This window comes from Hypomesus transpacificus, chromosome 13 (assembly GCF_021917145.1).
Source record: "Hypomesus transpacificus isolate Combined female chromosome 13, fHypTra1, whole genome shotgun sequence".
NCBI classification, from domain to species: domain Eukaryota; kingdom Metazoa; phylum Chordata; class Actinopteri; order Osmeriformes; family Osmeridae; genus Hypomesus; species Hypomesus transpacificus.
In genome coordinates, this window is record NC_061072.1 from 14,695,388 (window position 1) to 14,720,396 (window position 25,009).

At 48.9% G+C, this 25,009-nt stretch overlaps 1 protein-coding gene across 1 annotated transcript in view; it reads left to right on the top strand.

The window, feature by feature from the left end:
* The first annotated feature begins 3,500 nt into the window (after window positions 1-3,500).
* Window positions 3,501-25,009, top strand: part of LOC124475697 (protoheme IX farnesyltransferase, mitochondrial) — a 28,863-nt gene continuing 7,354 nt past the window's right edge. Inside the window, exons 1-4 of the mRNA XM_047032486.1 lie at window positions 3,501-3,599; window positions 4,151-4,293; window positions 4,535-5,027; window positions 5,194-5,318. Coding sequence (XP_046888442.1) covers window positions 3,569-3,599; window positions 4,151-4,293; window positions 4,535-5,027; window positions 5,194-5,318 — 792 coding nt within the window. The 5' untranslated portion in view covers window positions 3,501-3,568. The remainder of the gene's footprint in view (window positions 3,600-4,150; window positions 4,294-4,534; window positions 5,028-5,193; window positions 5,319-25,009) is intronic.

Genomic DNA, 25,009 nt, shown 5'->3' on the forward strand with positions numbered 1-25,009 from the left:
CTTTTTTCTTTTAAAGGTCTGACTAGGCCGCCGCTCAAACGGCCATCCCTGGGGGATTAGTGATGGCACTTAGGCCTCTGGGACAGTGCCTGTAAATCAGGCTGGATGAACTGGGGTGATGACAGGACTCCCGGGAGCCTGCGTTTTGTGACTGAACGGTTTACGGGAGTGTCTACTGAGGGGTGCATCCTTGTCAGAGCTTAGTGGTTTGTCTGTCTGGTACATGTATAAAAGGGACTATCTTGAAGGAGGTATACGGAGAGTGCTGCGGGGAATAAAATTGTCCCTCTTATTGATGTTTGTTAATGACCCTTCAGCACTTTGCTTACATAACCTGGGGCCAGTGTTACCTTCAATTGATTCAACATGTCACCTTTTCACCAGCAAGCGCCAGGGATCTGTGTTTAAATTAGCAAGCTGAGTAAATTCCTGGCTGCTTGAAATTGCAAAAGAGACCCCCTATTTCATCAGCCACACCAATTTCACAACCCAGACAACTTGAGAAACCCTGACACTGTTCTTGCCCATCAATCATACTAATGACTGCTTTCCAGTTCAGAATGGATCGTGTTTGTTCACCTTTAATCTAAATGGTCCTGCACTTAAAGTTTCATAAACCAGAAAAAAAACTCAAGCAAAGGTTGCCGGTGGTTTGGGGAAATGTGTTTTTTGGAAGAAGAAAAAAAAAAGGGAATTTCTAATTGGGATCTGAGAATGAAATATACTGTGTAACATGAATATGGACATCAAACAATATTCAGAGTAAGAGCACTTCCTGGATTCTAAATGCGTTTATTTAAGGTGCTCTTTGGAACGGGGATACATGTGGACTAAAAACTAAAACTCCAATGGCACTCTCTTTGGAAAACAATTAAAATACTTTTATTGTCATGGCATGGTCAACTTACGCCTTTCAAACTGAAGGGTTTTGGCATCAAGCCTTCATTAGGGAGTCAAACCTGTATGTGGACATATTGGATTAAATATTAAACTAATAAGTATAATGATTGATTTTATGCAATCTTACACTAATGTTGCCTATACTACACAAATCATTGTAATAGCCCCACTGAATAAAGAAAAGGGCGTTTTGCATATGTTTATCATGGAGTATTTTTCAGTTTTTAATTATCGGAAAGTACACACTTATACTGTACCAGTAATTATTCTAAAGAACTTATCAGTGAGCCATTATCTCTAACCTAAAAAACCTAAACCTATGTGCTCTTTAAAACTCCTCCCTGCACCAGATGCTTTTTCTCCCTTCAATTTAACACTCCCTTTCACCAGCCTGTTTTTCTGTGCTGAAACGGACATCGTCACTCACCCTAACAATGCAGCCTCAACACGGTTGTCTTTCTCTCCCTCTCCAGAGGGTGTGTACAGCCCTTTTAAGTAACAGCTAGGGCAGCGTGATAAAAGGCCTTCATATGGAGACCACCGGCATGGATAAAGTCACTGTAGGGGGCTTTCAGAAAGGCTCCTTGTTTTAAGAAGACCTTCCCAAGTCCTATTGTTCCTGGACCCTGCCTCTCCGCACGGCCTCCATCTGTTCTTGAGGACCTGCCTTCTGGAGGGGAGGATGTGCAGGAACGTCCTGGTTTGTGACCCCAGACCAACTTCTGTCTTCATTCAATGGAGCATCTCCTGCAATTATCACAACCTTCTTTAGACAATGGTCATTACTCCTAACTTTTGAGGGTTGAGGAGGACAGCTGAACAATTGCCTCACAAAGCCCAATGGGCAAAGGTAAAGTGGGTGGATTTCACTTTTTACGTCAAAGTGCCATAAACAAGATCCAATTTCTGTGGTATGATCATTTACTTTTCCTTTAAGAAAATGTGTAGCTGTCCATGCATTATACGTGACCTCAAACCAAAACCTTTACCTAAACCGAAATGAGTTTGTCGACCTTAACGGATGGTCATGGAGCAGAAACTGGATTGGTGGAAACCCCAGAGGTATTCTATCTCCAACTCACTGGACAAGGATGAATGGTTTCTAAATGATATCAACAAACAATATTCCACCCCGCGCTTTCGGAGGAGGGGGAATCTGCATGCTCATCAATGAGCATTTGTACATGTGAGGTGCCCCGATGACCTGCTAGGCTGTCCCTCATCTACACGAGTGCGTTCTTCGATGACTCCCCTGCCCAAACATCCCTCGCACACACACACACACACACACACAAACACATACACCACCTTTTCGACCCTAGTAGATAAGCTACAACCCTCCACAACTGTATAACAGGTATCCAGGACCTCAAAAGAAAAATACTAGAGGCTGAAATGAACTTCGCTGCAGTGTCCAAGAATGAAGTAGATTAACATGATACAACCCTTTCATTGCTGATGTAGAATCTAGCATTAAGAGGTTGACCGGGTCAGACGGAATCAAATCATGAGAACAGCACACAATCATTACCTTCTGTAATAAAGGTGCTTCTGAGCAGGGCCTGGATCGTCTGGTGTGTATTGTTGACATTCATCAGCTCCTGCATCTTGATGGAGGAAGGAGATTACACCGCGTAATCTTGCCAAGGAAGGAGGGCTCTCGAACAGCCTGTAATGAATGAGATGAATCAGGGAAATGGGCTGCCCGGATTGGATCACTGTGGATCTTTATTACTCAATGGAACCGTCAAAGCTTTAACAACTGTACTAGGCAGACAGAGAGTGAGAGAGAGAGAGAGAGAGAGAGAGAGAGAGAGAGAGAGAGAGAGAGAGAGAGAGAGGGAGAGAGAGAGAGAGAGAGAGAGAGATGTATCAGTAAAAATAAAATCTGAATTTCTAACTTTTTCCCCTAAATGTTTCACAGTACACACAGTAATGCACTGAAATTTAAATAATTGTATTTCACAATGTTGTATTTCCAGCCTTCAGTACACACTTCTACAGAAGGCAACTATGGAAGCAAAGTCAAAACCAGGGTGAGGATATTAATCAGACAGCCACCGTTGGCAGGCTGGGCAATCAAGATGATCACAAACATAAACAACAGGCCAAGTAAGCCGGCCCACGCAGAGGACAAACAAGGGCAGGAAAGCAAAAGTCCCTTCATTAAATAATAGTAATATTTAGAAAAAATGTATACCATGCAGATTTTTTTTTTTATGATATGAGGTAAGCTGTGTTCCATGAAAAATCATACCTTATATAATTCAAAGCAAGGAGAAACAACTTATTTTTGTCTCTCAAAAAGTAACATTTTAAATAGGTTTAAATAACTTTTAGCTGCGTGATCTAGGTCATTTCAGAACATATAAGTAATTAGTTAATTCATTTTACTGTTCATTTTGGAGAGCGAAAACACGATTGTGCCATATGAATGCCACGTAACCATCTGTGGAGTATGTTTATATCACTGGCCAACCATCCTGTTCATACATGCTTGCACGTACATCGAAACACAACACTTGCTTTCGAGGCAGGAGTGTGACGTTTCATGAAGTATTTTGCAATGCTTGTTCCCGGAAGTGCTTCCTATCACTAGCCGAGGTCAAAATGGCGGCTTGCTGAATGTGGAGAGGACACACCGGGACCGGGTTTATGTTTCAAGAACATGTACAAAACACCATGTAGTAGACTGACAGGTAAATATACATCTTATCGACAGAATCGAATAGCATGCTGGTATGTTTCAAACCAATGTCTGAATGTGCTGGGTCGAAAACAAGCACAAATGTCGCTACCAAGCTAACTAGCTAGCATCATAATATGTAATGGAAACTGCCTACCGTGGTTTTTGCTGGTTATGTACTAACCTGCAAACTGCATGACCTTAAGAGATTGCTAGCTGGCAAGCTTAGTTCACCATATACATTTTAATATACACACCTGCACGATCTGAATATTGACATCCACAACTGGTAGCATTTAGTTCTTGTTAGCCAGCTAATCAAATAAGTTACATATAACAATGTATCAAGCAGCCTAGTATTAGCCACCTTGCTAAGCAGCTGGCTACATGGTATATTGATGACATGCATCTTAGATTCAAGCAGTTTAAACACTTATTAACTCATGTTGAGTGTCTGATCAAAATGCAGCAAGAAAATACTGAAACATGAAACAAGCCCATTGCCTGTTAACTTTTAGGTCCAGTTATATGCCCTGATTGTGATTGTAGTTGTTTGCGATTTAGGTCTTGTTGGTGCCAGTGTAAACCAGAAAATAGGACGACATGCGACTGGAAGTCACCTAAGTGCCCGCAGTTTTATCCAGCTCTGCAAGAGAGACCCAAGTAAATGGGTCACGTATCAACACTTGAACTTCCTAAAGCGTCATGTAAGTACATGAGCTACACTTCATCAGTATCAGAAGCATGGTTATTATCAGGAATTCATAATATGATATTTATATGATGAAACTTACATTATCTGAGCTACGTGATGCAGAAAAATGCAACGTTAGTGATAAGGTACTGTATCCTAATATCCCCCATAATACCGCTCACCTCGTGCATGAGGTCCAGGGATATGTTGTCCTTGCGTCTTTGCGCTCATGCGTTTCCTCTCTGTCTCCTCAGTATGTAATAAGAAGCAACAATGAGCTTAACCAGCGGGCCATCCCTAAACAGGCAGATGTCCTGACCATCATTGAGGACCGCGATGACAGCTTGGTCAGACAAATCCAGCAGGTGCCAACTATTAAACCTATGGTCAGTGAGGTGGCACCACAGCCCGAGCGTGGACCTGAGTCTGGGCCTGGATCTGAGTCTGGGCCTGGGCTTGGTCCTGAGGCTGTGGCTGTAGAGGCTCCAGCGGTGTCCACTGTTCCCTCGGCCCAGCTCGCTTCTTCAGCTCTCCATCCTGCTGCCGAGGCAGCGGCCTCAGCTGTGTTGTCCGGAGCAGCCGGGGCCTTGTCTGAGGCAGCCGGGGCCTCGTCTGAGGCCCCCCACGTCCAGGTGGAGACCGAAGCGGCCAGGGAGGCCCGCTTGGACAGGCAGTGGAAGGAGCTGAAGGTGGACCTGGCTGAGCTCCCAGATGTGTATGCACGACTCGCCAAGATCAAACTCACAGGTATAGTTGTGGCAGCGATCTTCAATATGTCCGCCTGCCGATGAGGTTACATTTGAGGTCCTCCATTGCGTGGGAGTTAATTGCATTTTTTGGAGTCGGTTATAATATGAGTTTAAGTGTTTTTTTTTTTTTTTTTTTTTTTTTTTTGGACCCTGTGGGTTTTCAGCACTGGTGGTTGTGACTGCGGCAGCTGGCTATGCCATGGCTCCTGTGCCCTTTGACCCTGCCATGTTCTTCCTCGCATCTCTCGGGACCGGCCTTGCTTCTTGCACGGCCAACTCAATCAACCAGGTCAGTTATCTCAGCAGCTGGGACCTACCCGTATGTGTGGTTGGATGCATTGCCTGTGTTGCTCAAGACACTTGTGTTTATCAAATATTTGAGGTAACGGATCCCACAGTTCTGAGTTTTCTCACCGTACATAACCCCAGACTTCAACATACCCTAATTGCTCCCTTCTGGTGTTGTGATTCATTTTAAATCTGTTATTTGAAAGACAAGCTACTGCTCTGTTCAATGCTGGCGTGATACACGTTGTTCTGCAACGGCTAATAGATTTTCGTTTGACTTTACACGGACATGAACTGGCGTTGTTGACGGACGTGCTATGCGCCCTCACGGTGTTCTTGTTGTTCTAGAAAACACCGCGTTCGCCAGCTCAGTCCCACATCTGAACCGGTCTGCATTCCTCCTTTGCTACAAATCTCAAAAATGCATTTAGGGAGAACTGTTATTATTTTTCCCCTTGAAAGCTTTTTTTTTTTTTTTTCTTCTCTACGTTACTAAAAATAAAGAAGAGTGCCTGTACTCTCGCCTGGACGCTTCAAATGCCTGACATCATCAAGCCTCCCTCGTTGCCTAGCGTCGACGTCGAGCGCAGGAATGCAGTCCGTGACTTTGGAATATTAGTTTAATGGGTGACCTCCCCCTCGGCCCTGGCTTGAACTCCACTTAGTGGCGTCCTCGCTCTGTAATTTGGCCAGGGCCCTGATTATCCGGCAGGTTCGTTGCCCCGGGGTCAGACATGATCGGCCCCCCTAGTCAGTTCCTTCTAGAACTGTCCTCCCTCCTTGAGAACTCTGCAAGGTTAACAAAACCTACAATCAAGTCGCATCTCTCAGCTCTCAGACCTGACCTTCTTAAGCAGACATCACATTTTCCGTCGTGCCTCATTTTGAAGTGAGGTTTGCGGTGATGAACGTCCACATTTGCCCTCCTGGTTAAGCGCGGACGAACCCGGACGGCGCTACGTCTTCCTTCAATGTCTTCCTACCTCAAACCAGAGGAGGTGTGTAAATGCCCTACAGGTATGACAAAAATGTTCCTCTTTCCTATGATTGGGGACTGTAGCCTGGCTAGGCCCCAGCCTCGGGAGTTCACAGTGTTGAGAGACGGGGAGAGGAGGCAGCCATTACCCTGACTCTGGTTGTCCCGGCCCACCCTCACGCCAGATCTGTCAGTCTTCATCTTCTCCCCAGGTATCCCCCGAGGCAAGGAAACGATAGTCCTTTGTTGAAGGGTGGCTATTCTTCTTTCAACACCCCCCCCAACCCCTGCCCCAGAAAGTTCCAGAAACCCCCCCCCCACACACACCCACACACATTCCGAGTCCCTTGACCTTGGTTATCATGCCCAGGTGAAGTTTAAGGAATCTCACAGACATTCTGGGTAGTTTTGTTGTTGTTGACTGGAGGTCCGTGGTCCCCTTGGGTGTGGGCAGTCTTGAAGTGGGTGAACGGGACGTGGGTAGAGCGGTGAGGTTCTATTACAGGAAGCAGGAACACATTGACGTTCCTGTTGACTTGTTGTTTGATGTACTTGCTCTTTGAAGGTTTAATGTGACCAGGCATATCACAGGTTGTGGAGGGTCATCCTTGAACTGCGGTGCTCGTTTCGAAGGGGAAATCTCAATGGAAGAAACACACTTTTAGATAGAGAAGAAAAAAAATAGAGAAAAAGAAAATACATTGGCAATATTGTTGGAAAGTGGTAATTGGTTTTCTTTGGAAAGTAAACATGCCTTGTTCCGTACAGGAGATTGTGTCGGATGGTTGCCTCAACGCTACCCTCGTTCACGTGGACGACCTTGTTTCTTAGACCTTTCGCGAAAGCAAGGCCCGAGTCTCATCACGGCTCATGGAGCTCCGAGGATATTCAATCTTGCGGCCGGAGGTTCTCTCTCTCGTGGTCGGCGGCTGGCATGCAGACCAAGGTCTCACTCCACACAAGGCAGACCCTGTCTCCCCCTGTGTCCCCCTAGTCGTTCTCCATGTCCCTCCGTGGTGACAGATCTGCGTGCGTGTCGTCGTCGTCGTTTTAATTGGCGATGGGGAGGGATCGAGCTGAAGGTTTGGCCATGAGGAAGAGAGACACCTGGCTTCGAGGCAGGATGTTTTCCCGCCTGTGGGTGGTGGGTTCTAGAAAGGCTAAGCCAGGCCAGTGATCACAAGGCTTCCCCTCCTGCTCTGATAGGCTCACAAAGAACCGCTGGTTAGCAGCATTTGTTCTGAAGTCTCGACGGGTCGACACACTTGGGACGCTAGAAAAGCAAAGCTAATTAGAAGGTGACCGCGCGCCTGTGTTTACCCATGCCCACGGACGAGTGATTGGCAAGTATTCTGTTGTTGTCGTTTGCTTTGCTCGGAATGGAGTGTAATTACACACACACACACACACACAGAGTTACGCGTGGCTCCCAATCACTCACCACACCGTCTAGGTGTGGCCTCTGTGATCCACACCGCTACAGCCAGACACGCTCTGGATCAACTGTCAGTCTTTGTCTCATAAGAGACACGCCCTTACCTGGGTGGAATTGATTGTGTGTGTGTGTGTAGATGTGTGGATGTCGACAGAGGGAGGGGTAAATAGACACCTTTTAGATGTGGTGCCAGTTTTTTTCTTTTTCTTTCTCTCGCTCTCTATTTTTTTTTCATCATCTTTCAAAGCAGTGCCAGAGCGCCGTTGTGGTTCGGTCGGATCAAAGCCGCGGCTTTTTTGTTTGAAGCACGAGACAAAAGCGCGACAAACAAATCAAAGCGGAGGTAGATCCGTCTGAGGATCACTTCCCGCGGATTCCGCCAGTCCGCCTTCATCTTTTAATGTTTGGGGTCTGGAGAGACGTCGGAGCGCACGAGGGTGTGTGCGACCGCAAGCCTGGAGGGCTTACCTTCAGGGCAAAGACAGAAAAAAAGAGGGGGGGGGGGGGAAAGTTTTGGAGGGCTCGAGAAAAGGCTTGCCCTGTGGGCAGTGGCAGTCGGAGACCCACGGTGGTGTTAGAGGAAGCTGCAGTCTCTCATGGCAAAGAGCCCTTAAACGCAGAAGGTTGTGGTTTCAGTTTTTTTTCTAACCGCGTTTGGGAAACTGACGGAATGGTTCAAGTCCCAGGAGTCACATACCAATGGAATACCACCTTCTGGAGTTTGTCACTGCGACAAGACAGTCCTTTTATTATGTGCCCAACATATGTCCTTCGGCCAAAGGGAGGAGAGTTAAGATGTTGTTCTTTTCCTCATTCGCCCTCAATATAGTATCGGCCAGTCCCACTTTTGGTGTCGGACCACCACTGTACTTAGCCAGAGTCATTGGATTCCTCAGACAGGCTGGGAGTGTTGCGCAGGGAGCCTGGTGTATGTAGAGGAAGTCTGACCCTCACTCACAGAACCCCACCCTTCCCCCTCGCCTCCTCTCCCTGTTCTTGCTGTGGCGTGGAGGTGGTCTGGCCTCTGGCAAAGGGGGCTGGGAGGGAGGGGGGGAGGGGGTCACTGGTTTAGAACTCTCCGGGGGTTCCAGCCCATCACTCCCGATTCCAGCCTTCGTTAACTAATTGGATAATTGGGTCCGGAGAGCATTTCAAGCTGGGCTCATAGTCCCCGAGGCCCTGCTGTCCTCAGCCCATCAAAGCAAGCAGGTCGTGGTGTGTCCTGTCAGACGGCAGTGGGAACGTGGCTGGGTGCAAAGCGGGGGATCGTACCCCCCCCCCCCCGCGGGGAGCCCTCCTGTGTGGCGGCGTCTTTTCGGTGCGTCCTGTCTCCGCGTCATCCGCCCCCTTGCTGCCATCGCGGCAACACGCGTTCCTTTGTGTCTGCTCGTCTCGTGCGACTCCTGCGGCGTGCCGTCTGAGGTTGGCACGCACACGCGAGCCCCCCCGCCCCCGCCACCCGAGCGACGCCCTCCGCTTCAGTCCTGTGGAGGCATGCATTATTTACCGTTCTTCCTCCGGTCCACACTTCTCCTAGTGAGCTCCTTCAAGCGGACGAGAGTCTTAAGAAATGTGCCAACGCAGGCTTTTGCGGTCTTAGGGCAGTGCGTGTTGTGTTTAGGCAGTTCATGTAAGCTATTATCGCTGTGCGCGTCCCACCAGTCCCAGCAAACCAAGCACACTCGCGTATCAAGCGGTATCTATCATGATCTAATGACAGACTTGGATGTGTATTATTTCAAGCGCATATTTTGTTTGGAGCGATCTTGTTTCCATGCTTGACCTTTTTTCTACCTCCGGAGTACTAACATTGTATTGTTTATAGTGGCATCAATCATCTGGTTAATCATATTTATCCAAACGTTTAAATGGCGCTGCCAGCTGGAATGGGCCCTGAAATGGGCCTTGCAATTCCCCTCGGGGATATCTTGAGCCCCCCTTTGGGCACCCCACTTCTTACAGCTTTTAAAAGCTATACTGATGCAAATGTAAAAGCTCGTCTGAATGAGCGCCATATCAAATCATACTTTGTTGTAATTTTACAGTGCTTTGTGGCGCCAACATTGTCGCTAGTTTAATCAGTGTTTGATCGCGATGCATCTGCTTATTTGCGACTTCGGAACGAGCAGGTCGCATTTGTAAAGCTGTATGGTACCCAGCATACAATTTTAATGGCACCATTATATTTAAATGTCATCCACATGATCATTTTAGCCACAGTAGGTAGCTCAAGATTGGGCCGTGGCATTTCAGTAAACCTGCGGACCAGATTAATCACACGAGCGAGGGTAAATGAGTATCTCGCCCCCCCCCCCCCCATCTTTTGGTTGTTGTCTTCACTTCCTATCTGCTTCATCTCCTGTTCTGCCGTATAGACTTGAATGAGCCGTGCATCCCCATAGCGTCCAATGAATATTTCAAGCCCAGATTTGCATGCATGGAGAGTGACATCTGAGGGGGGGGGGGGGGTGCGAAGGAGGGGAGATCATCATCTGAAGAAGAGAGAATCTCCTTTCACTTTTTACAACGTTGATCATTCATTGAGACTAGGGCCAACTGTAATCCTTTTATTATTTCCATGAAATGTGCTGCCACAAATCCACATTTTGTATACGTTTGGATGACTTGACCTCAACCGTTTGCTTCATGAATAAAATGTATAAATCAGATCAAATGTATCAATGTCATGAAGGATCAAAAAGCACATATGATCTCACCCCCCCGACCGTGCTATAGAAGTCCGATGACGTCTGACTTTGGCATCTGATTCATAAAGGGAACTAGGACAAGCCCTGTGCTTATGATCATAGATTGTGTTTCGTCAGACCACTGAAAAATCCTTTCCGTTTTCAAACAGCTTTCCGAATGGGTTTCGCGTCTTACTGACGTTTCCTAGTAAGCACAAATGCTCGTTTTCGAGAATATCGGAGGTCGCGTCACTCTAAAGGAACCAGGCAGTCACAATTTCCCCTCAGATATGAAGCATCTTGACTCTTCCAGACCCAACTCAAAGCAGGCTATCCTCTTTCAGCAACCGTGCTGTTGACCTAACCACCTGCTGGGCCCTCTGCACCAGGCTACTCTATTACCTTGAGGGGCTCCACTGCCACAGCTCCCCCCAGGGTTGCCAAACGCTCTTAGGGGTGGCGATCCGCTCAATGCTGTCTCTGGGTCCCGCCCCCACCCCCCCATCATGACGCCATAACTCTTGAAAATACCATTAGCTGAAACTAAACCTTCCCACCTCTCAACTGTAACACGCCAGCTCTCCCATCTTCAAAGACAATTAAAAGACCCCAGTCTTCAGTCCCGTCTCCCCCCCTGGTGAGAGGCACCGACAGGGGATACGCTTTCAAGCGGCACGCGGGGTCCAGCTTACATGACGACATCTCCTCCCTCTGCACACTGGTATTTGTAGTCTCCCCCTCCCCGTCCCCTCCCCGGCTTCTCTTGAAGAATCGGAACAGACGGTTTCCAAATAAGCCGTGCTGAAGTCCCACTGCAATTGTTTATGTCAAATACGTTTTACATCATAATAATAACATTTTGGTGTGGATAGGCTTCATAGAACTAAAGACAGATGGAGAGGGCTTGTAAACAATTCCTGGTCATCGTATTAGTTACGCTTTGAGTGTGTAATTGACTTGTTAGAATGTTTTGTCTGTACCAAAAAGTGAGCATCACAAAGGTTTTTTATTTTATTTTTTGAGTGGGGAGGGGTAGGAAGGGGCCTTTTGGTGGTAAAGGTGGAAGTTATCAGTAGCTAGTCTGGGTAGACACTTAACACTGAGCCCCCCCCTCTCCAGGATAGACACTCGTCCTTAACATCTCGTCTTCCCGCCGCTTTGTTAAAACAATCGAGCGAGACGACCTCTGCCATTGGCTGTTTTCAGATGTTTGTGCTTACGAATTCACTGGGGACCAAAGATGGAAATTCCCTGGTTTAATCGTCTGGCAAGATGGCACGGGAGCGATTCAGATGGGGTGTCTTTCATTCGGCGCAGGATTAAAATGAATATTTAACCAGACAGCCCTGTTTAATAGTTAATTTCCTTCAAGCTGTTGTCTGTGGGATCCACAGGGTGCCAACCCATGGCTAACTGTACATGGCAGGATCATGCCTGCTTTAGACAGGAGGAGACAGATGCAGTCTTTTTATGAACTCTAAAGGATACCTATTACATAGGGCCTCAAAGGACAGTCCACAGAATAAGTGAGGTGAAAAAGCGATATTGTTGATGACTATATATTATTCATCGTAAATTGCATTAGGAAAAAGGAAATTCCTGGTTTATTACGTTTTAATATATTTCTTCAGTGAAACGATGTTCTTTTGGTTTCATTAAAACCCAATGTTTGGTACACGTCCCCTATGTTCTTAGACCTTACCTCTTCGCCATGGTAATATAAACAAATTAATGTCAGTCTTCAAATAAATGCAGGGAGTCAATCCAGTTACATTGATCCAGGAATAACAGCGTTTTTCGAAAAATGCGATGAATAATATATGTGTATTTGCAGGCAAATTGGGCCGGTCGTGATTACAACATGCATCACGTCTGGGTCATTTCAGCAGGAGTGGAGAAAAGTCCTGCACTGTAAACAACATCATGCGCACGGCATCCAGGCATGTCTGCTGATTAGAGTCTTTATAAACTAGTTAGAAGGCAGGGGTCAGACACAGGTCCTTCCAGTGCATAGACATGTTAGGTCACTGTTGGCTCCAACAGCCAATGTTTGTGTTTCTAGTGTATAGGTGGACCAAGGCCACATTTCCTCCTCCTGAGGGAGAACAATAAATAATCCTATCCTGTATTATTTTGTATTTTATTTTTACTAGGACCTGATGCATCAGATTTCATATGATTAATATTTGATTATAATGTTGTTTTGTATAGGTTAGTGGTGCTTGTGTGGTTTTTAAGTCGATGAACCAATTGAGCCCCCATAGACGGCAACATCATCTTGATATGATTTGGGGCTTTACGTAACGCGAGACTGGCCCTCCTGTGTTACCACAGAGTCGGTCGGAATGCGCTTTACCGTTTTGTGTGTGTGTGTGGGGGGGGGGAAGCGGGGGTGTGTGTGCTTGAAGTGACGCTCCACGTGAGGTGTCTCTCTCTGGCCTCTCAACACCCTCGTCTGTTTACAGTACACAGAACCTCTCCGCAGAAGAGCCGCCGTCTGTCAGAGACCAGGCCGTCCTGACTGACGGGAGCGACCTCCTCCATTCCGCTATCTGCCTGTTTCTACAGCGAGCTGGGATTACGGGCTTCAGTGACCGGCGAGACGAGATGCAGACATCCCTCACTTGAGTCTGAGGGGGGGGGGCAGGGGAAGCACACATCAAAACAGTCACACATCAAAACATTCTGTCACCAGAAAGCCCTTTGCTACCTCTCACTGTTTCTTGGCGGAGGTGGAAAAAGAAGAAAAGGGTTTTGTTGGTCTTGCACGTTCGACGCGCACGCGATACGCGTGCAGGGAGCCGCCACACTGGGGAAACTCCAACACACTGGCAGTTTCCTGCAGTAGACATTCTTGCTCTGCCCTTGTCCCTCCTCCCGGCGCAGCCAGGAGCAGTGGTCAGCCTCATCATCGGCGACCCGGGGGGCCGAGCCCAAATGCTCGCCCGTGTCTTGGCCGACCATGTTTTTAGTGGGGCTCTTTTGTGGAGGAAACCCTTATGAGCACTGGGAGAACGTGCAAAGTCTACACAGAAAGAGCCCATCTGTGCAGCACTGAACAGTGTCCATATGCAGGATGAACCCAGGCCCTTTTTGCAGGGAAAAAAAGGCGCTTGAGGCGCTAGTGAAAAAGGCCATTGTGCCCCTTTAAAAGCAGGAACGGCGACAACACGTGAAACACTATCCAGCACAGACCATCTACTTTTTCATACCGTTGTGGCGTTTCTTAATTTCAAGCGAGATTGAATCCGCCGATTGTGGTCATTTCAAAAAACGAATAGACACTTTCTCTGATCACAGTTAAGGCAGTAACGACTAAGCAGTCCTGCCACCTGCATGCCACCCCTCGAGTCATACCTAGTTAGCCGTCATTTGCTGTCCTCAATGTCATTCACCATCCGGCATTAGCTCTCTCTCTAGTCCATTGAAACCGATATTGCAGGTCAGCACCACTAACATCCTTTGTTGCTCGTGAAGGCAGTCTGGTGAAGAGGCCCCTGCATGTCTAGAGGACACAGTGCTCTCCCAGCGTTTGCTGTCACTCGCCACCTGATAGTGGATGTGGTTAATGGGGCTGTCAAGGATGCACTGGTTTTCCAAGTGGTCCTCTCCGGGTCTCGCAGTCCCGTGTGCTGCAAGAGACTTAACGCGGGGATGTCACGAGTTCATGTTTCGTGGACAGCAGATAGGGAGGTCTTTTGAATAACGGCAGTTCCACTCACCGACCGCTTTTTGGAAGGTTGCAGCAAGAACTGCAGCCGCAATTCCGAGTTTGAGCTACTTTGACCCCTTTGTGTGAGACACTGGAGGTGTAACCAAGGGTGTTGTGTGTGTGGTCAGAGAACCATGCAGGTGTTTCATGCTTAATATATCTTTCAGTTCCTCAGACCAACGCAAAACATCCCCCTTATTTACTTGTTTTATCAGGCTTTAAGATGAGGAGTCGAAAATTCACGGTTTTATGCTGAAATAACTGAAAAATAACTTGGGCATTAGTGCAGAACTTTCAATTACCATGCCAGAGTGGGCCAAGATAAGCAAGCTCATGCTTGTTATGCGACCCAACGTAAAAAGGTTAGCGACGGGGGGGAAAAGAGGAAATGAACAAAATGACTTGATGTTTTTCAGTCATCGTTAAAGAATTACAATGCATTAACCCTTATTCACCTTCGGTGGCCCTCATAGGTTGGTATGATTAGACCATTTACAGGATTCCGGCATATCAGAATAAATTTTGCTTAGTCCTGATGATTCACATCTCCAAAAGGTGTGTGCTAACCACGTTGAAAATGCATGGGGAAATGAAATGGTGCGGTGCTTACAAAATGCATCTTTCTTGAATGTGCTTGAATAGGTGTACAGGCTAAAGTCAACATGATATGCCAACATTTCAACACTGAAATGCTTTAGATCTTTTCTTATTCAACTCTGGTTCCTCTAGTACAGCCACCATCTTATTCCACTTGAGGAAAATCTGGAAATAGTTTGAATGGTCTTGGGTGTTTTTTTGTGGATGCTTAAAAACACAATGGGTGCATGTACCATGGCAGTATTGGCTCATGGACCATTCAGGTAAGGCCCTGGTGATGGCTGTTTTAGTGAAAGATTATTATGTAACTAGGTCGTAGTGTGTCTGCCACTTTAAGAAACCTCTTCCCTAGTGTAGTGAGGTTTTCCTCTCAAACTCCTTGTTTGTTCTCAGAGACTTCCCTCCCCTATTGGTAGGTAACAAGGCCAACGGCAAACAGGAACACTCCATTTAATGTTGAGATGCGTGGATAATTAACAAAAGCAGCACTCTTGATGGTGTGCCCGCCAGCCAACACCGCATGCTAATTTGAGCCAACCATAGCAGGCTTATCGGGCAAGGGCATTGCCGGCGGAAAACAAGATGGCCACCGACATTGACCTAAGACTGTCCTCAAGCTGTCGTTGAACTTCATGCCATCTGAACCTTTCTTTAACAACGTTGCATGAATTTCCAGATGCCCTCGTGTGCTAATCAGTGCAGTTGAATTTTTTGGGGGGTTAGAACAAAGGAGATTACTGAGTGATTATTATGGGGCAGGCAGCAGATGGTAAGAGATACTGAGTTGTGTAGCTCTGAAAAGGAGATGGATTTGTGTAAATGGTTGCTTAGCATAAGGTTTGCAGTCACAACAACCCAACACCCTAGGCATGTATTGCCCTGTAACCTTCTAATGCCAGTGATGAAAAACAGTTGGCTATGTTTTGTTTTACTGTCGGGGTCTTAAACAGCTTTTCTTTCTTTGCCGTTGGCAGACATGTTGGACTTCTGATGATGACGAAACTTTGTTGTTGTTTATCAAGTCAAGTCAATTGTTTGATCGTTGGGTATAACCGTGTTCGAAACATCCTATATCCTGAAGTGCGAAAAAGGATGTAACCCGTAATTGTTGCTCACAATCTTAAGCCTTGGCCACTTTCTTGGAGTATGTTTACAAGCTCTTTTCTCTCCAAGTCTACATCAATTCACAATCGTTCCCTAGGTAATCACACACATTCAGGCCTTTCTGCTTTGAAAAGGTATGTTGACAAGTGACAGGTTGCACTTTTGAAGAACCTTGGCTGTATAGTGGTTCTCTGCTAAAAGCAGCAAATTACACTCACTACACAGCTACTGTGCCCTGTGGGTTGTAGAGTCTGATGTTCTGGAAGCTTCCTCCTGTAGATTTTCTGCTATGCAAACCACTTAACGATATCCAGGGTAAACCTTTGACAGCTTCATTTCAGCTTTTGACAGTTATAGCTGCAATTTTCTTTAAAGAGCTTTCAAAATGTATTTTGTGATCACCAAGCAGTTACCAAATAGTTTAACATACCAACATACCCCCAAACAATGTAATTATTTAGTATTGTTATCAATAAAGTGTTTCAGTTAACAACATGGCTTCAACAATTTTTTGTTTGTATTGTAACATAATGGTTGACACTATAGCAGTGGTCACTTTTTAGTCCTTTACAATACTGTATAATACCTTTTTATAATATATGATCTAATTCACAACCTTCATAGTGTGAAGCTTACACGAATGAAGGAACAGATCTTGTATCTCACCACAGCAGGTTTCACCTGGGACAGGTGTACCTGTCTGCCAGGGCAGCCTGGGTCTACTGGGGCCCATGTCTGCAGGTGTTCTAGAAGATTCCACTGTTGTGTCCTCAGCTGTGTTTTGACAGACTGTCAGCCCCCCTCGTGCTGTAATCACTGATTACTGTCCACATATCAGACGTGTGTGTGTGTTCTTTCTCACTTCTGGTCCTTCCAATAGTTTTCTACTCGTTGGCTCGCCCAGCCTAGAGTGCACAAAGGAAATGAATTTCCATACTTTGACATCCTTTCATTATTCTTCTCCAGCATGAGAGAGCATTAGTTCTCCATACACTGGCGCCTAATAATTACTTTTCCTCATCTCCATGGCTCCCCTGCCAGCCGGCTCCAACTCTTGTCAACCAAGGAACAAAACACATTTTCCATTTTTTCGATGCGCAGCTGCAGTCTTCTTCCTTTCCAAGAGTATACCTCTGCAGTCCTCCACCCACTGAAGCAAACGCCACAGTCATTTTTGTTTTCCTTCAGTTTCTCGTCTCCATCTACATACCTGACCACCGACAAATAGAAACACTTAACCCCCCCCCCCCCCTGCCAAACATGCAAAGTGCTGTGGAAGGTGTGTGTGTGAGGAGGGCAAACTAGCAGGTTCATGTGCGTCTGTAATGGATATGGACTTCAAACTTTATTGTTTCTTCTTTCCAAATCCCAGGGATTAGCCATTTCCGCTGTCTGTCCAGTGTTGCTTTTTAAAGTTTGTATATTCCTCTTTTTTTCTTCCGAAAACCTTTCAAGGCTTTTATCTGAAACATCCTCATAATAATTGCTTCCGCGGCGAGATGCCGGCTAGGAGACAAACGGCTCCGGTTTCACCAGCCTCTGGTATTATCAGTCGCGTATTGCTCTTGGAGCACTTGCCCTGTGTACGTCATTCTTGGTGAGTGGAGAGAATAGTGAGGTTGGGGATGGAGGGATGCCGCTTCTGTACATTTTGCTGGCCTTCCCCGTCCACTTTAAGTGACTCAAGCCACCTCTCGTCTCGTGTAGAACGTTGCCCAGCCCCCTCTTAGCTCTCTTTCTGCGTTTCATTTATTCAAGACAGTCAATGTTAAACCCCATTTCATCAGTGGGAAGAACTGCCCTAGTTTTGTGCCCTTCGCTTGGGGATCTCCTCTCTGCGGATGGCGTTGTCCTCTCTCGACCCTCCGCGGATACCCGTGTTTAGCACGCCAACCACCCGACCAGTGCGCCTCGAGGCCGTGTCCTCGCAGGAGGCGGACCTTGTTCGGAGACAGAAACTTGACAACCCGCTCCTACGATTCGTCAAGGGAGTCTCTTGTAGCCTTTCCAACTGTGAGGACAGTGAGAGGAGAAAAGAGACTGGGGGGGGTGGGCGGTGGGGGTGGGTGGGTGGTGGGGGAGTAAAGGAGGATAGAATGTGACAGGATCTCCTCATTTAACCGCTCACAGAGATCTAGTGCTCTCCGATAGCCAATAGGATTGGAACCCCCAAGGTGAATTATTCATCAATGCTGTTTTCACCCCATCAGCCGCCATCTCCCAGTTACACAGTGCCGGGCAAACACTGCCTGTGGACGTGACGTGCCACTTTGATGCTGAAATAGAATTCACTCATTCATTTCCTGTGCCTCCTAAACGTTCAAACTCAAAACTGTTTTGGGGGTGTTTTTGAGGGGGGGGGGGGTGGTCATTGTGGTTAGAACCCACAGTTTGAGATTGGATAGTGGGTGGACGTTTTTATTAAACTGCAGCCTGTGAGAGGGTTGAAAGGAGCTGGCCTCCCACTCCTCCCCTCGGGAAGCCCCGCCGACCCACGATGCACCACGGCTCCTTGTGTGGCTAAACCCTCTCCTCTCCCAGAAGCAACAGGCAACTATGATATCTGGTCATCTGGCCAGATCTGGGAACCGTAGGATGCAGAAGAGTAAACAACGGGGGAAGTTCACAGTCTTAACTTGAGTTGTTCTTCTTGTCATACAAAGACTCAGAACAAACATGCAGATTGCTAATAGTTTGTCGGCCAGCTACAGTTCTGTGGCTCCTATTGACGTGTGGGTTAGGTTTACCGTATTGTCATGTGCTGCTCGCCTGTTATCAGCTGTCTAGTTTACAGAGCATGAAGGCAGAGAGAAATGGAGGGAGAAGAAAGGGAGCCCTGATTGAGGAATGTACCGGCAGCGTCGGGGTCGCATTGTTTGAGCGGCGGGCTGTTTTCAGAAGGAGCCCTGACTCTGAGAGAAAGCAGACAGTGGAGGCCCGTGACCCGTGTCCCAGCATGCCAGAGTGCTTACCGCAAAAACCCCAGATAAAGAAGCAAAGAACAAGAAAAAAAGAGCCCGGGACATTGAGAAGGTTCTGGATTAAATGGGATCTGTAAGACAGTGGAAGGAGTCATGGAACTCCAAGACATTTTCTATCCAGTCAATCAAGAACACAGAAACAATAGCAAACTATCTCCTCCGTCATCCTGTGAACCTCTGAGCTTATGCACTGCCGATCAGACCTGCCTCGACGTGAACTGTCAGGACAGGCTGGCCAGCTCAGTCTTTTGTCAGATATTAAAGCAGACTCGTTCTGTTTGGTCCTCACGTCGTCTTGTTTAATTCCGAGCTGTTGAACCAGGTCTCTCAACAAACGGCCTCTTTTCCCGAAAAGTCTTGCGGTGAAAAACCCTTAAAAGGGCACACAGCCTGAGCCTTGAGGCCCTCTCAGTGGTGGTGGGCAGAGAACATGGCGGCTCTGTCAGAGATGCTATGTTCCCCCCTCTGAGCACCGTCAGACTGAAAGGCTTGATGAATGAGCCTGTCCAGATGAAGGAGTGGGCTTGTCCGTGGGTCGCCGGTGCCCGCGGCTTCAACACAAACCTACCGGAGGTGTCGACGGCACCCGTCATGTTCAGACCCGAGAGAGAGGCCCTTCAGATGGTTGACACGCGTCGCCTCTGTCCACTTCCAAGCCCAGAGGGAGGGGCTTTCAGGAGGCCCCACTAGATCCCCCCCCACCGTAAAAGCAAAGATCTCCCCCCGTTCTTCCTTAGTTAGACACAGCTGGAGGGAGAGGCTGCTCAAATCTAAACACTCGTCTTGTCCTCGCCACGCTCGCTATCGGTACTAATGCTGTTTTAACCAAGCTGTCGAGACACACGGGCCACTCAAGCATTTCGAGGGGGAAAACACATTTCACGTCACTCAGAAAACACTCTCACAGTTATTTTCCAGCACGCAACCTTTGTGAACCTCTGACGAAAGTTTAGGGAAGACTAGCTTATTTTCTTTCAAACAGACCCGGGCGTTTTGACCACACACGCTCACACGCGGCCCTGCTGTGGCCCCCGCGTACCCGCTGGGTGTTCGGCCGAGTTGAGCCCGAAGAGTTAATGATTATCACCAGCTGTAGGAGAATGGTCTCGTTAGCGAGAGTGTTCACTTATCAGGCTGAGAGTAGGGACAGAGATATGGCTGGCCAGGCCTCCAAGAAAGGAATTTGTCCTATTAGCGCAATTGATGTGTTTACAGTAGGGTGAAAATAATGGCATTACCCAGTTTGGCGCCGTGTTCACTTTGGTGGTTAGTTTTGCTGCTGGCTGATTTTTGGAAAGTGATTCATTGGTGCTCCTTGTTGCAAATGGTTTCGAATGAGTTCCTGTGAAAACCGCGCCAGCTCAGAGAAGTTTAAAAAGCCGTTACAAAGCTTTTATCTTGACAGCCAACTTTCTCGATCTTGGATGTATTCTGTCCAGTATCTTGTCTATCTGACAGTCACAGCTACACTGAAAAACATTCCTATCCAAACAGGAGGTTATGAACAGGCCTTTCCTTTGTGTGAGACGAAAACAAAGGAGACCTGTAATGAAATCCCTCTCTCCTGATAGTTCACCAGAATCAGCTTTTTTTGCCAACTGTGTGTACACATACAAGGAATTTGACTCTGGTTCTTAAATTGCTCTCTATGTACTAAGTAGACATGAAGTAAAAAAAATGTTTTGGAAGCTATTCATGCTAACGCTATCATCCCAGCTTTAGCCCACTGAGGGAGCAGAGGAAAGTGTAACCCGAACCCTCCCTCACTGTAGGAGGCGCTGTAGTCTGGCCCCCCGGCGCAGTGTGAACGATGAGCCCGGTGATGTGATACGACACCCCAGGCGTGTATGATGAACTAGCTGTCCGCTCCAGCAACAAGACGCCCAGCGTTCCCCAAGCTTCCTGCCGGCACAGCCCAAGACACGGTCTCCTACGCACGACCACAGTAGACTGCGCTCATCCATCTCCAGTTGCCATCCGGCGCTGTGGTTGTCTCCACAATTGGATCTGAACCACCACCAAAACGCATCTGTGGTCAGAAGCGGGACCTGAAGAAGAAGGAGATCTCTGGAGCACAGTGTGAGCTTGAGTCTTCCGTCCTCGATCTCTATCCCTGGGGGTGCCGTTCTTGTCCCAGTCCTCCCTCTCCTCATCCAGACGGTTGGGGCACCTCACCCAGAGGGATGAGCCTCCCCAGCCCTGGTCCCTCCCCTGCCCGGGGGACGGATAAAGGCCGGGGCAGAGGGAATCCCGCTCGGCTCGCCATTAATTGGCTAATTAACATTGGGGACAGTTTAGCACTTCACCGTCCCACGCTCAAGCCCATTAATCAAGACCCAGGCCCTGCCAACTGAATCACTGCCAACTGGGTCCTAACAGAGCTCTGTGGAGAGAGGGATGGAGAGAGGGAGCCGCGGAGCGAAGCCGGCAGCCCCGAGGAAACCCCCAGACTTGGGGTTGGGGAGGCGTGTTTAAACGCCCGAAACCAGACACGAGCGTGTGCGCGTGCGTAGTCGAAGGGCTCGGTTTGGAGGAGCTACCGACAAACTCACAGCAGGGGTCTGGGGCCGAGGCCGATAGCGAGCTGCATCTCAGTGTCCACGCGGACCTCAGAGGAAGGGTTCTCAGCCCCCACTCCCCCCCAGCCTCCCCCTCCAGAGGGTGAGCCTGCGACCGGGCCGTTTGTATCCATGTCACCCCCTCCTCCAGCCCCCCCCTCGCGTCACCTCATCCCGTATGGGGAGCAGAGAGGGGGCCGCGGCGGAACCCCCCGGAACACATGCCAGACGGCCGCACGCGGCCGCGTTCCCGGGCCAGACTCGACCCGTCGCCCCTTCATCTCTCACACGTCCCCGCAGCGGAGGGAACGGGAAGTCATATCGTCCTTCTTCCCAGCGGGAGGAGAGCCAGCCAGTTTGTAGTCAGCACTCCTGACTCACACACGCACACCCCAGTCAGAGGTGCTTTCTATATTGTATTTATTGTGTTGGCTTGTGGGTTTTTTTGGGGTGGGGGAAGAGGGAGGGGGAACAATGACAAAATCGCCGTTCAATGTTGAACCAATATTTTGCTTATAAAGAGCTGGACCACGTCAGCAGGCAGCTAAATCAAACCACCGGTTTAATATGTATGATAAGTTAAACCATCAGTTTAATATGGATACAGCTAAGTCAAACCACGAGTTTAATATGTATGATGTTAAGTTAAACCATCAGTTTAATATGCATAGACAGCTAAGTTAGACCATCACTTGAATATGTTTGCAGCTAAGTTAAAACACCTTCCCGCCCCCCCCCCCCCCCCCCCCATCTGGTCAGTGTGTGATCGTGTAGCCCGCACGGCAGGGCGACACCCAAGGCCCCGTCGACTTCCAGCTTCCGCCGTCCGTCTCGTGAGGCTAAAACAACAAACTGTCGTCTGGTTACCCCCCCACTGCTTGTTCCTAGTATAATGGGCGGTTTGAAAACACAGTCATCTGGTCAAACAGGTTCTCCTGAGTCAGCAGTGGGGAGACCACAGCGTTGCTAACAGAGCTCCAGCACTTCACCCATGACTCAGGAGACGGGAGTGTCTCTGGAGGGACTCTGCCACTTACAGGGACGCCACCCTCCACACACCTCCCTACTTACCTTCAGGGAGGGACGCGGTTGCTTCAGACATCAGAGGAGTTTCGGTCTCTCAAATCATTTTTCAGGAATCGCTCCTCTTTGTTTTTTTTTTTTTAAAGGCCTCAGGCTTTTTGGGGAAATGTACCTGTGCTGGATCTGCACTTCTTTGGGTTGTCCGGAACCCGAGGAGTTCAGTCGTGTTGAAATGGGTCTTTTGCAGAGCTGTCAGGCAGGGTAGGTGGTTGGTGTTTATACCTGTCGGATGTTTGTCTCCCATTCAGCTAGACTGGGATCACCACTGTCAGTCCGACAAGTGTTGACTCAGCCTTTTTTGTGTTGAGTTTACGTGCACCTGGCCCCCCTCTTCCTCCCCCCCTCCCCCTTCCCCCCCCAGACAGAGAGATGGATGCACGTACACACACCGTGTCGGGTCAGCTGATGTTCCAATGCCATGGCCGATGCCGCACAGCTGCTCAGCTGTGTGTGTACGTGCCTGCATGTGTGTTTGTGTTTGGGCGCGCGCGCGTGTGTGCACACAGTTGCCACATGAGTAAACATGGATAATGGTGGGCGGTGTATAGTTACCGTATCTCTCTCTCTCCTGGCGACCTTCGCTGCTTTCCTGTTATTGTGCGTGCGTGTGTGCTACCCCCCCCCGCCGCCTCACACACACACACTCACACACTTACACACAGAAGTGAACGGTGCTCAGCGTGACAGGCCTCCCAGAGGCCCCGTGATGTGATGTTCAAACACACGTGTGAATCCACCTGGGGCTGGATCATGGGAGGTGATGGTAGAGGGGGGGGGGGGTGGTGGGGGGATGGAGCTGATGAGGGTGAGACAGTGGGGTGGTTCTGTTTGTTTTAGCCCCTGAGGTGCGTGCGAGAGCAAGAAGAAGAAAAAAAAAAAGAAGAAAACTGCTCCAGTAATATCTGTTCTTTTCATCGTGAGACAGGGGTGGGTAGCGGTGGGGTTTGGGGCCTGTGTGTGTCTGTCTGTCCGCCCGGCCGGTGACACCACCAGCTCCCATCGTGGCTGCGCTCCAAAGCCACGGTCTGGGAAGGCTGCACACTTCCACAGGGCCTACAAGACACCCCGGGTGTGTTTTTACCATCACTATAAATCAGCAGGCGACAGAAAGCCCAGATACCGGCCTTCAGCAAGGCTTCCTCACAGGAACAGGAAATGCCTCCTCGCCGTGGTCTGTTTCCCCGTCGTGGGGTCCCGCGGCGGGTCCATGGCTTTGATACCCCCGAGGATGTGGCAGCTGCACCCTCCCCCCCCCCACCCCCCGCCTCTTTGGTCTCACCCCTCCCCCACCCCCCCCTTCTCATATCATCTGGAGTGTAATTGTCACTGCTGCACTCTGTGTGTGAGAGAGAAATCAAAGCAGCGCAGCTCTTCCATAGCTTCTGATACCTCTCTCTCTCTCTCTCTCCCTCCACTCCACACAAAGTCCCCTCAATCAACTCATACTTAAGCATGCATGGTACCGTCTTTCCACGCTCCAGACTGACTGGGTTCCACCTCTGCCTTGGAACAGACATAAAAAAGTTACAGCTTCAACGCTCCTCGTGACAATTTTTATGAAGCATTTTATAAAGTGTTCGACGTTTCATTGCATCATGATACAAGGCTGCCACGAATGGCAAATGGACAAGATACAACTCCTTCCAGCGTGTCCCCAGACAGGAAGTGACTGTCCGGCGCGCAGGAAGTGATACTTCCTGCTCATTGGTTGTGTCGCAGTGCCAATCGAATTCGGGAGGGGCCGATGGCGACATTCCATCACTCCAAACGACTCGCTCTGGACTCTCAACCTCTCCCACCCTTCGACGCGCACAGACGTACACGCACACACACACACATGGCACGCCGGTTCAAAGCTATGCGCGGACGCGTTGCTGTAACACATGGTGGTGTTGGAGGGAAACAGGGACAGGGGACCGAGGGGGGGCGCTGATGTGAACCAGATGAGCCCACTCCCACTTTAAAGGCAGCGAGGGAGGAAGGAGAGCAGAGCCGGACCCAGTGAGGCGACGACACGAGCGCGCTCCACGCGCGCACCCTGGTCTCCCCGACTGACTGTGACATCCGCATTCGAGCCGGGTTCCGTAGAGAACTCGGTTCCCCCGGAAAAAATGGGCGACCCCCCCGTCGGAGAACGCCGCGGTCGCCGTGTTTACTGATGCTTCCAGCTCCTCTCTCTTGAGGCCTCCCCCCTCTCGCCTCCCTCCCTCCCCCCACCTCTCACCCAGATAGCCCGCTAGCTCCACGCTCTGCAAGGGGGAAAGAGCACACAAAACATCCCTTATGCGGCGTGTCAGAGTTTTTACTGCAGGACAGGGTTATTGGAAACTAAGTGGATTGGGCTTTTTTGCTTGCTCTCCCCCTCCCTCCCCTCCTGCGAGCTGGGGTGCGGTGGGACTGTCGGATCTGCCCGGGGGCTACTCGGCTGCTTGGCTCGGCTTAGCCTCTCTCCCGCCGCCCCGGACCCTCCTGACGTGCGTCCTGACCCAGGAAATAGAATTAACACCCCGGCCTGACCTCCAGGGGGGTCTCCCTCAGCCCCGCAGCTGGGCCCGGCAC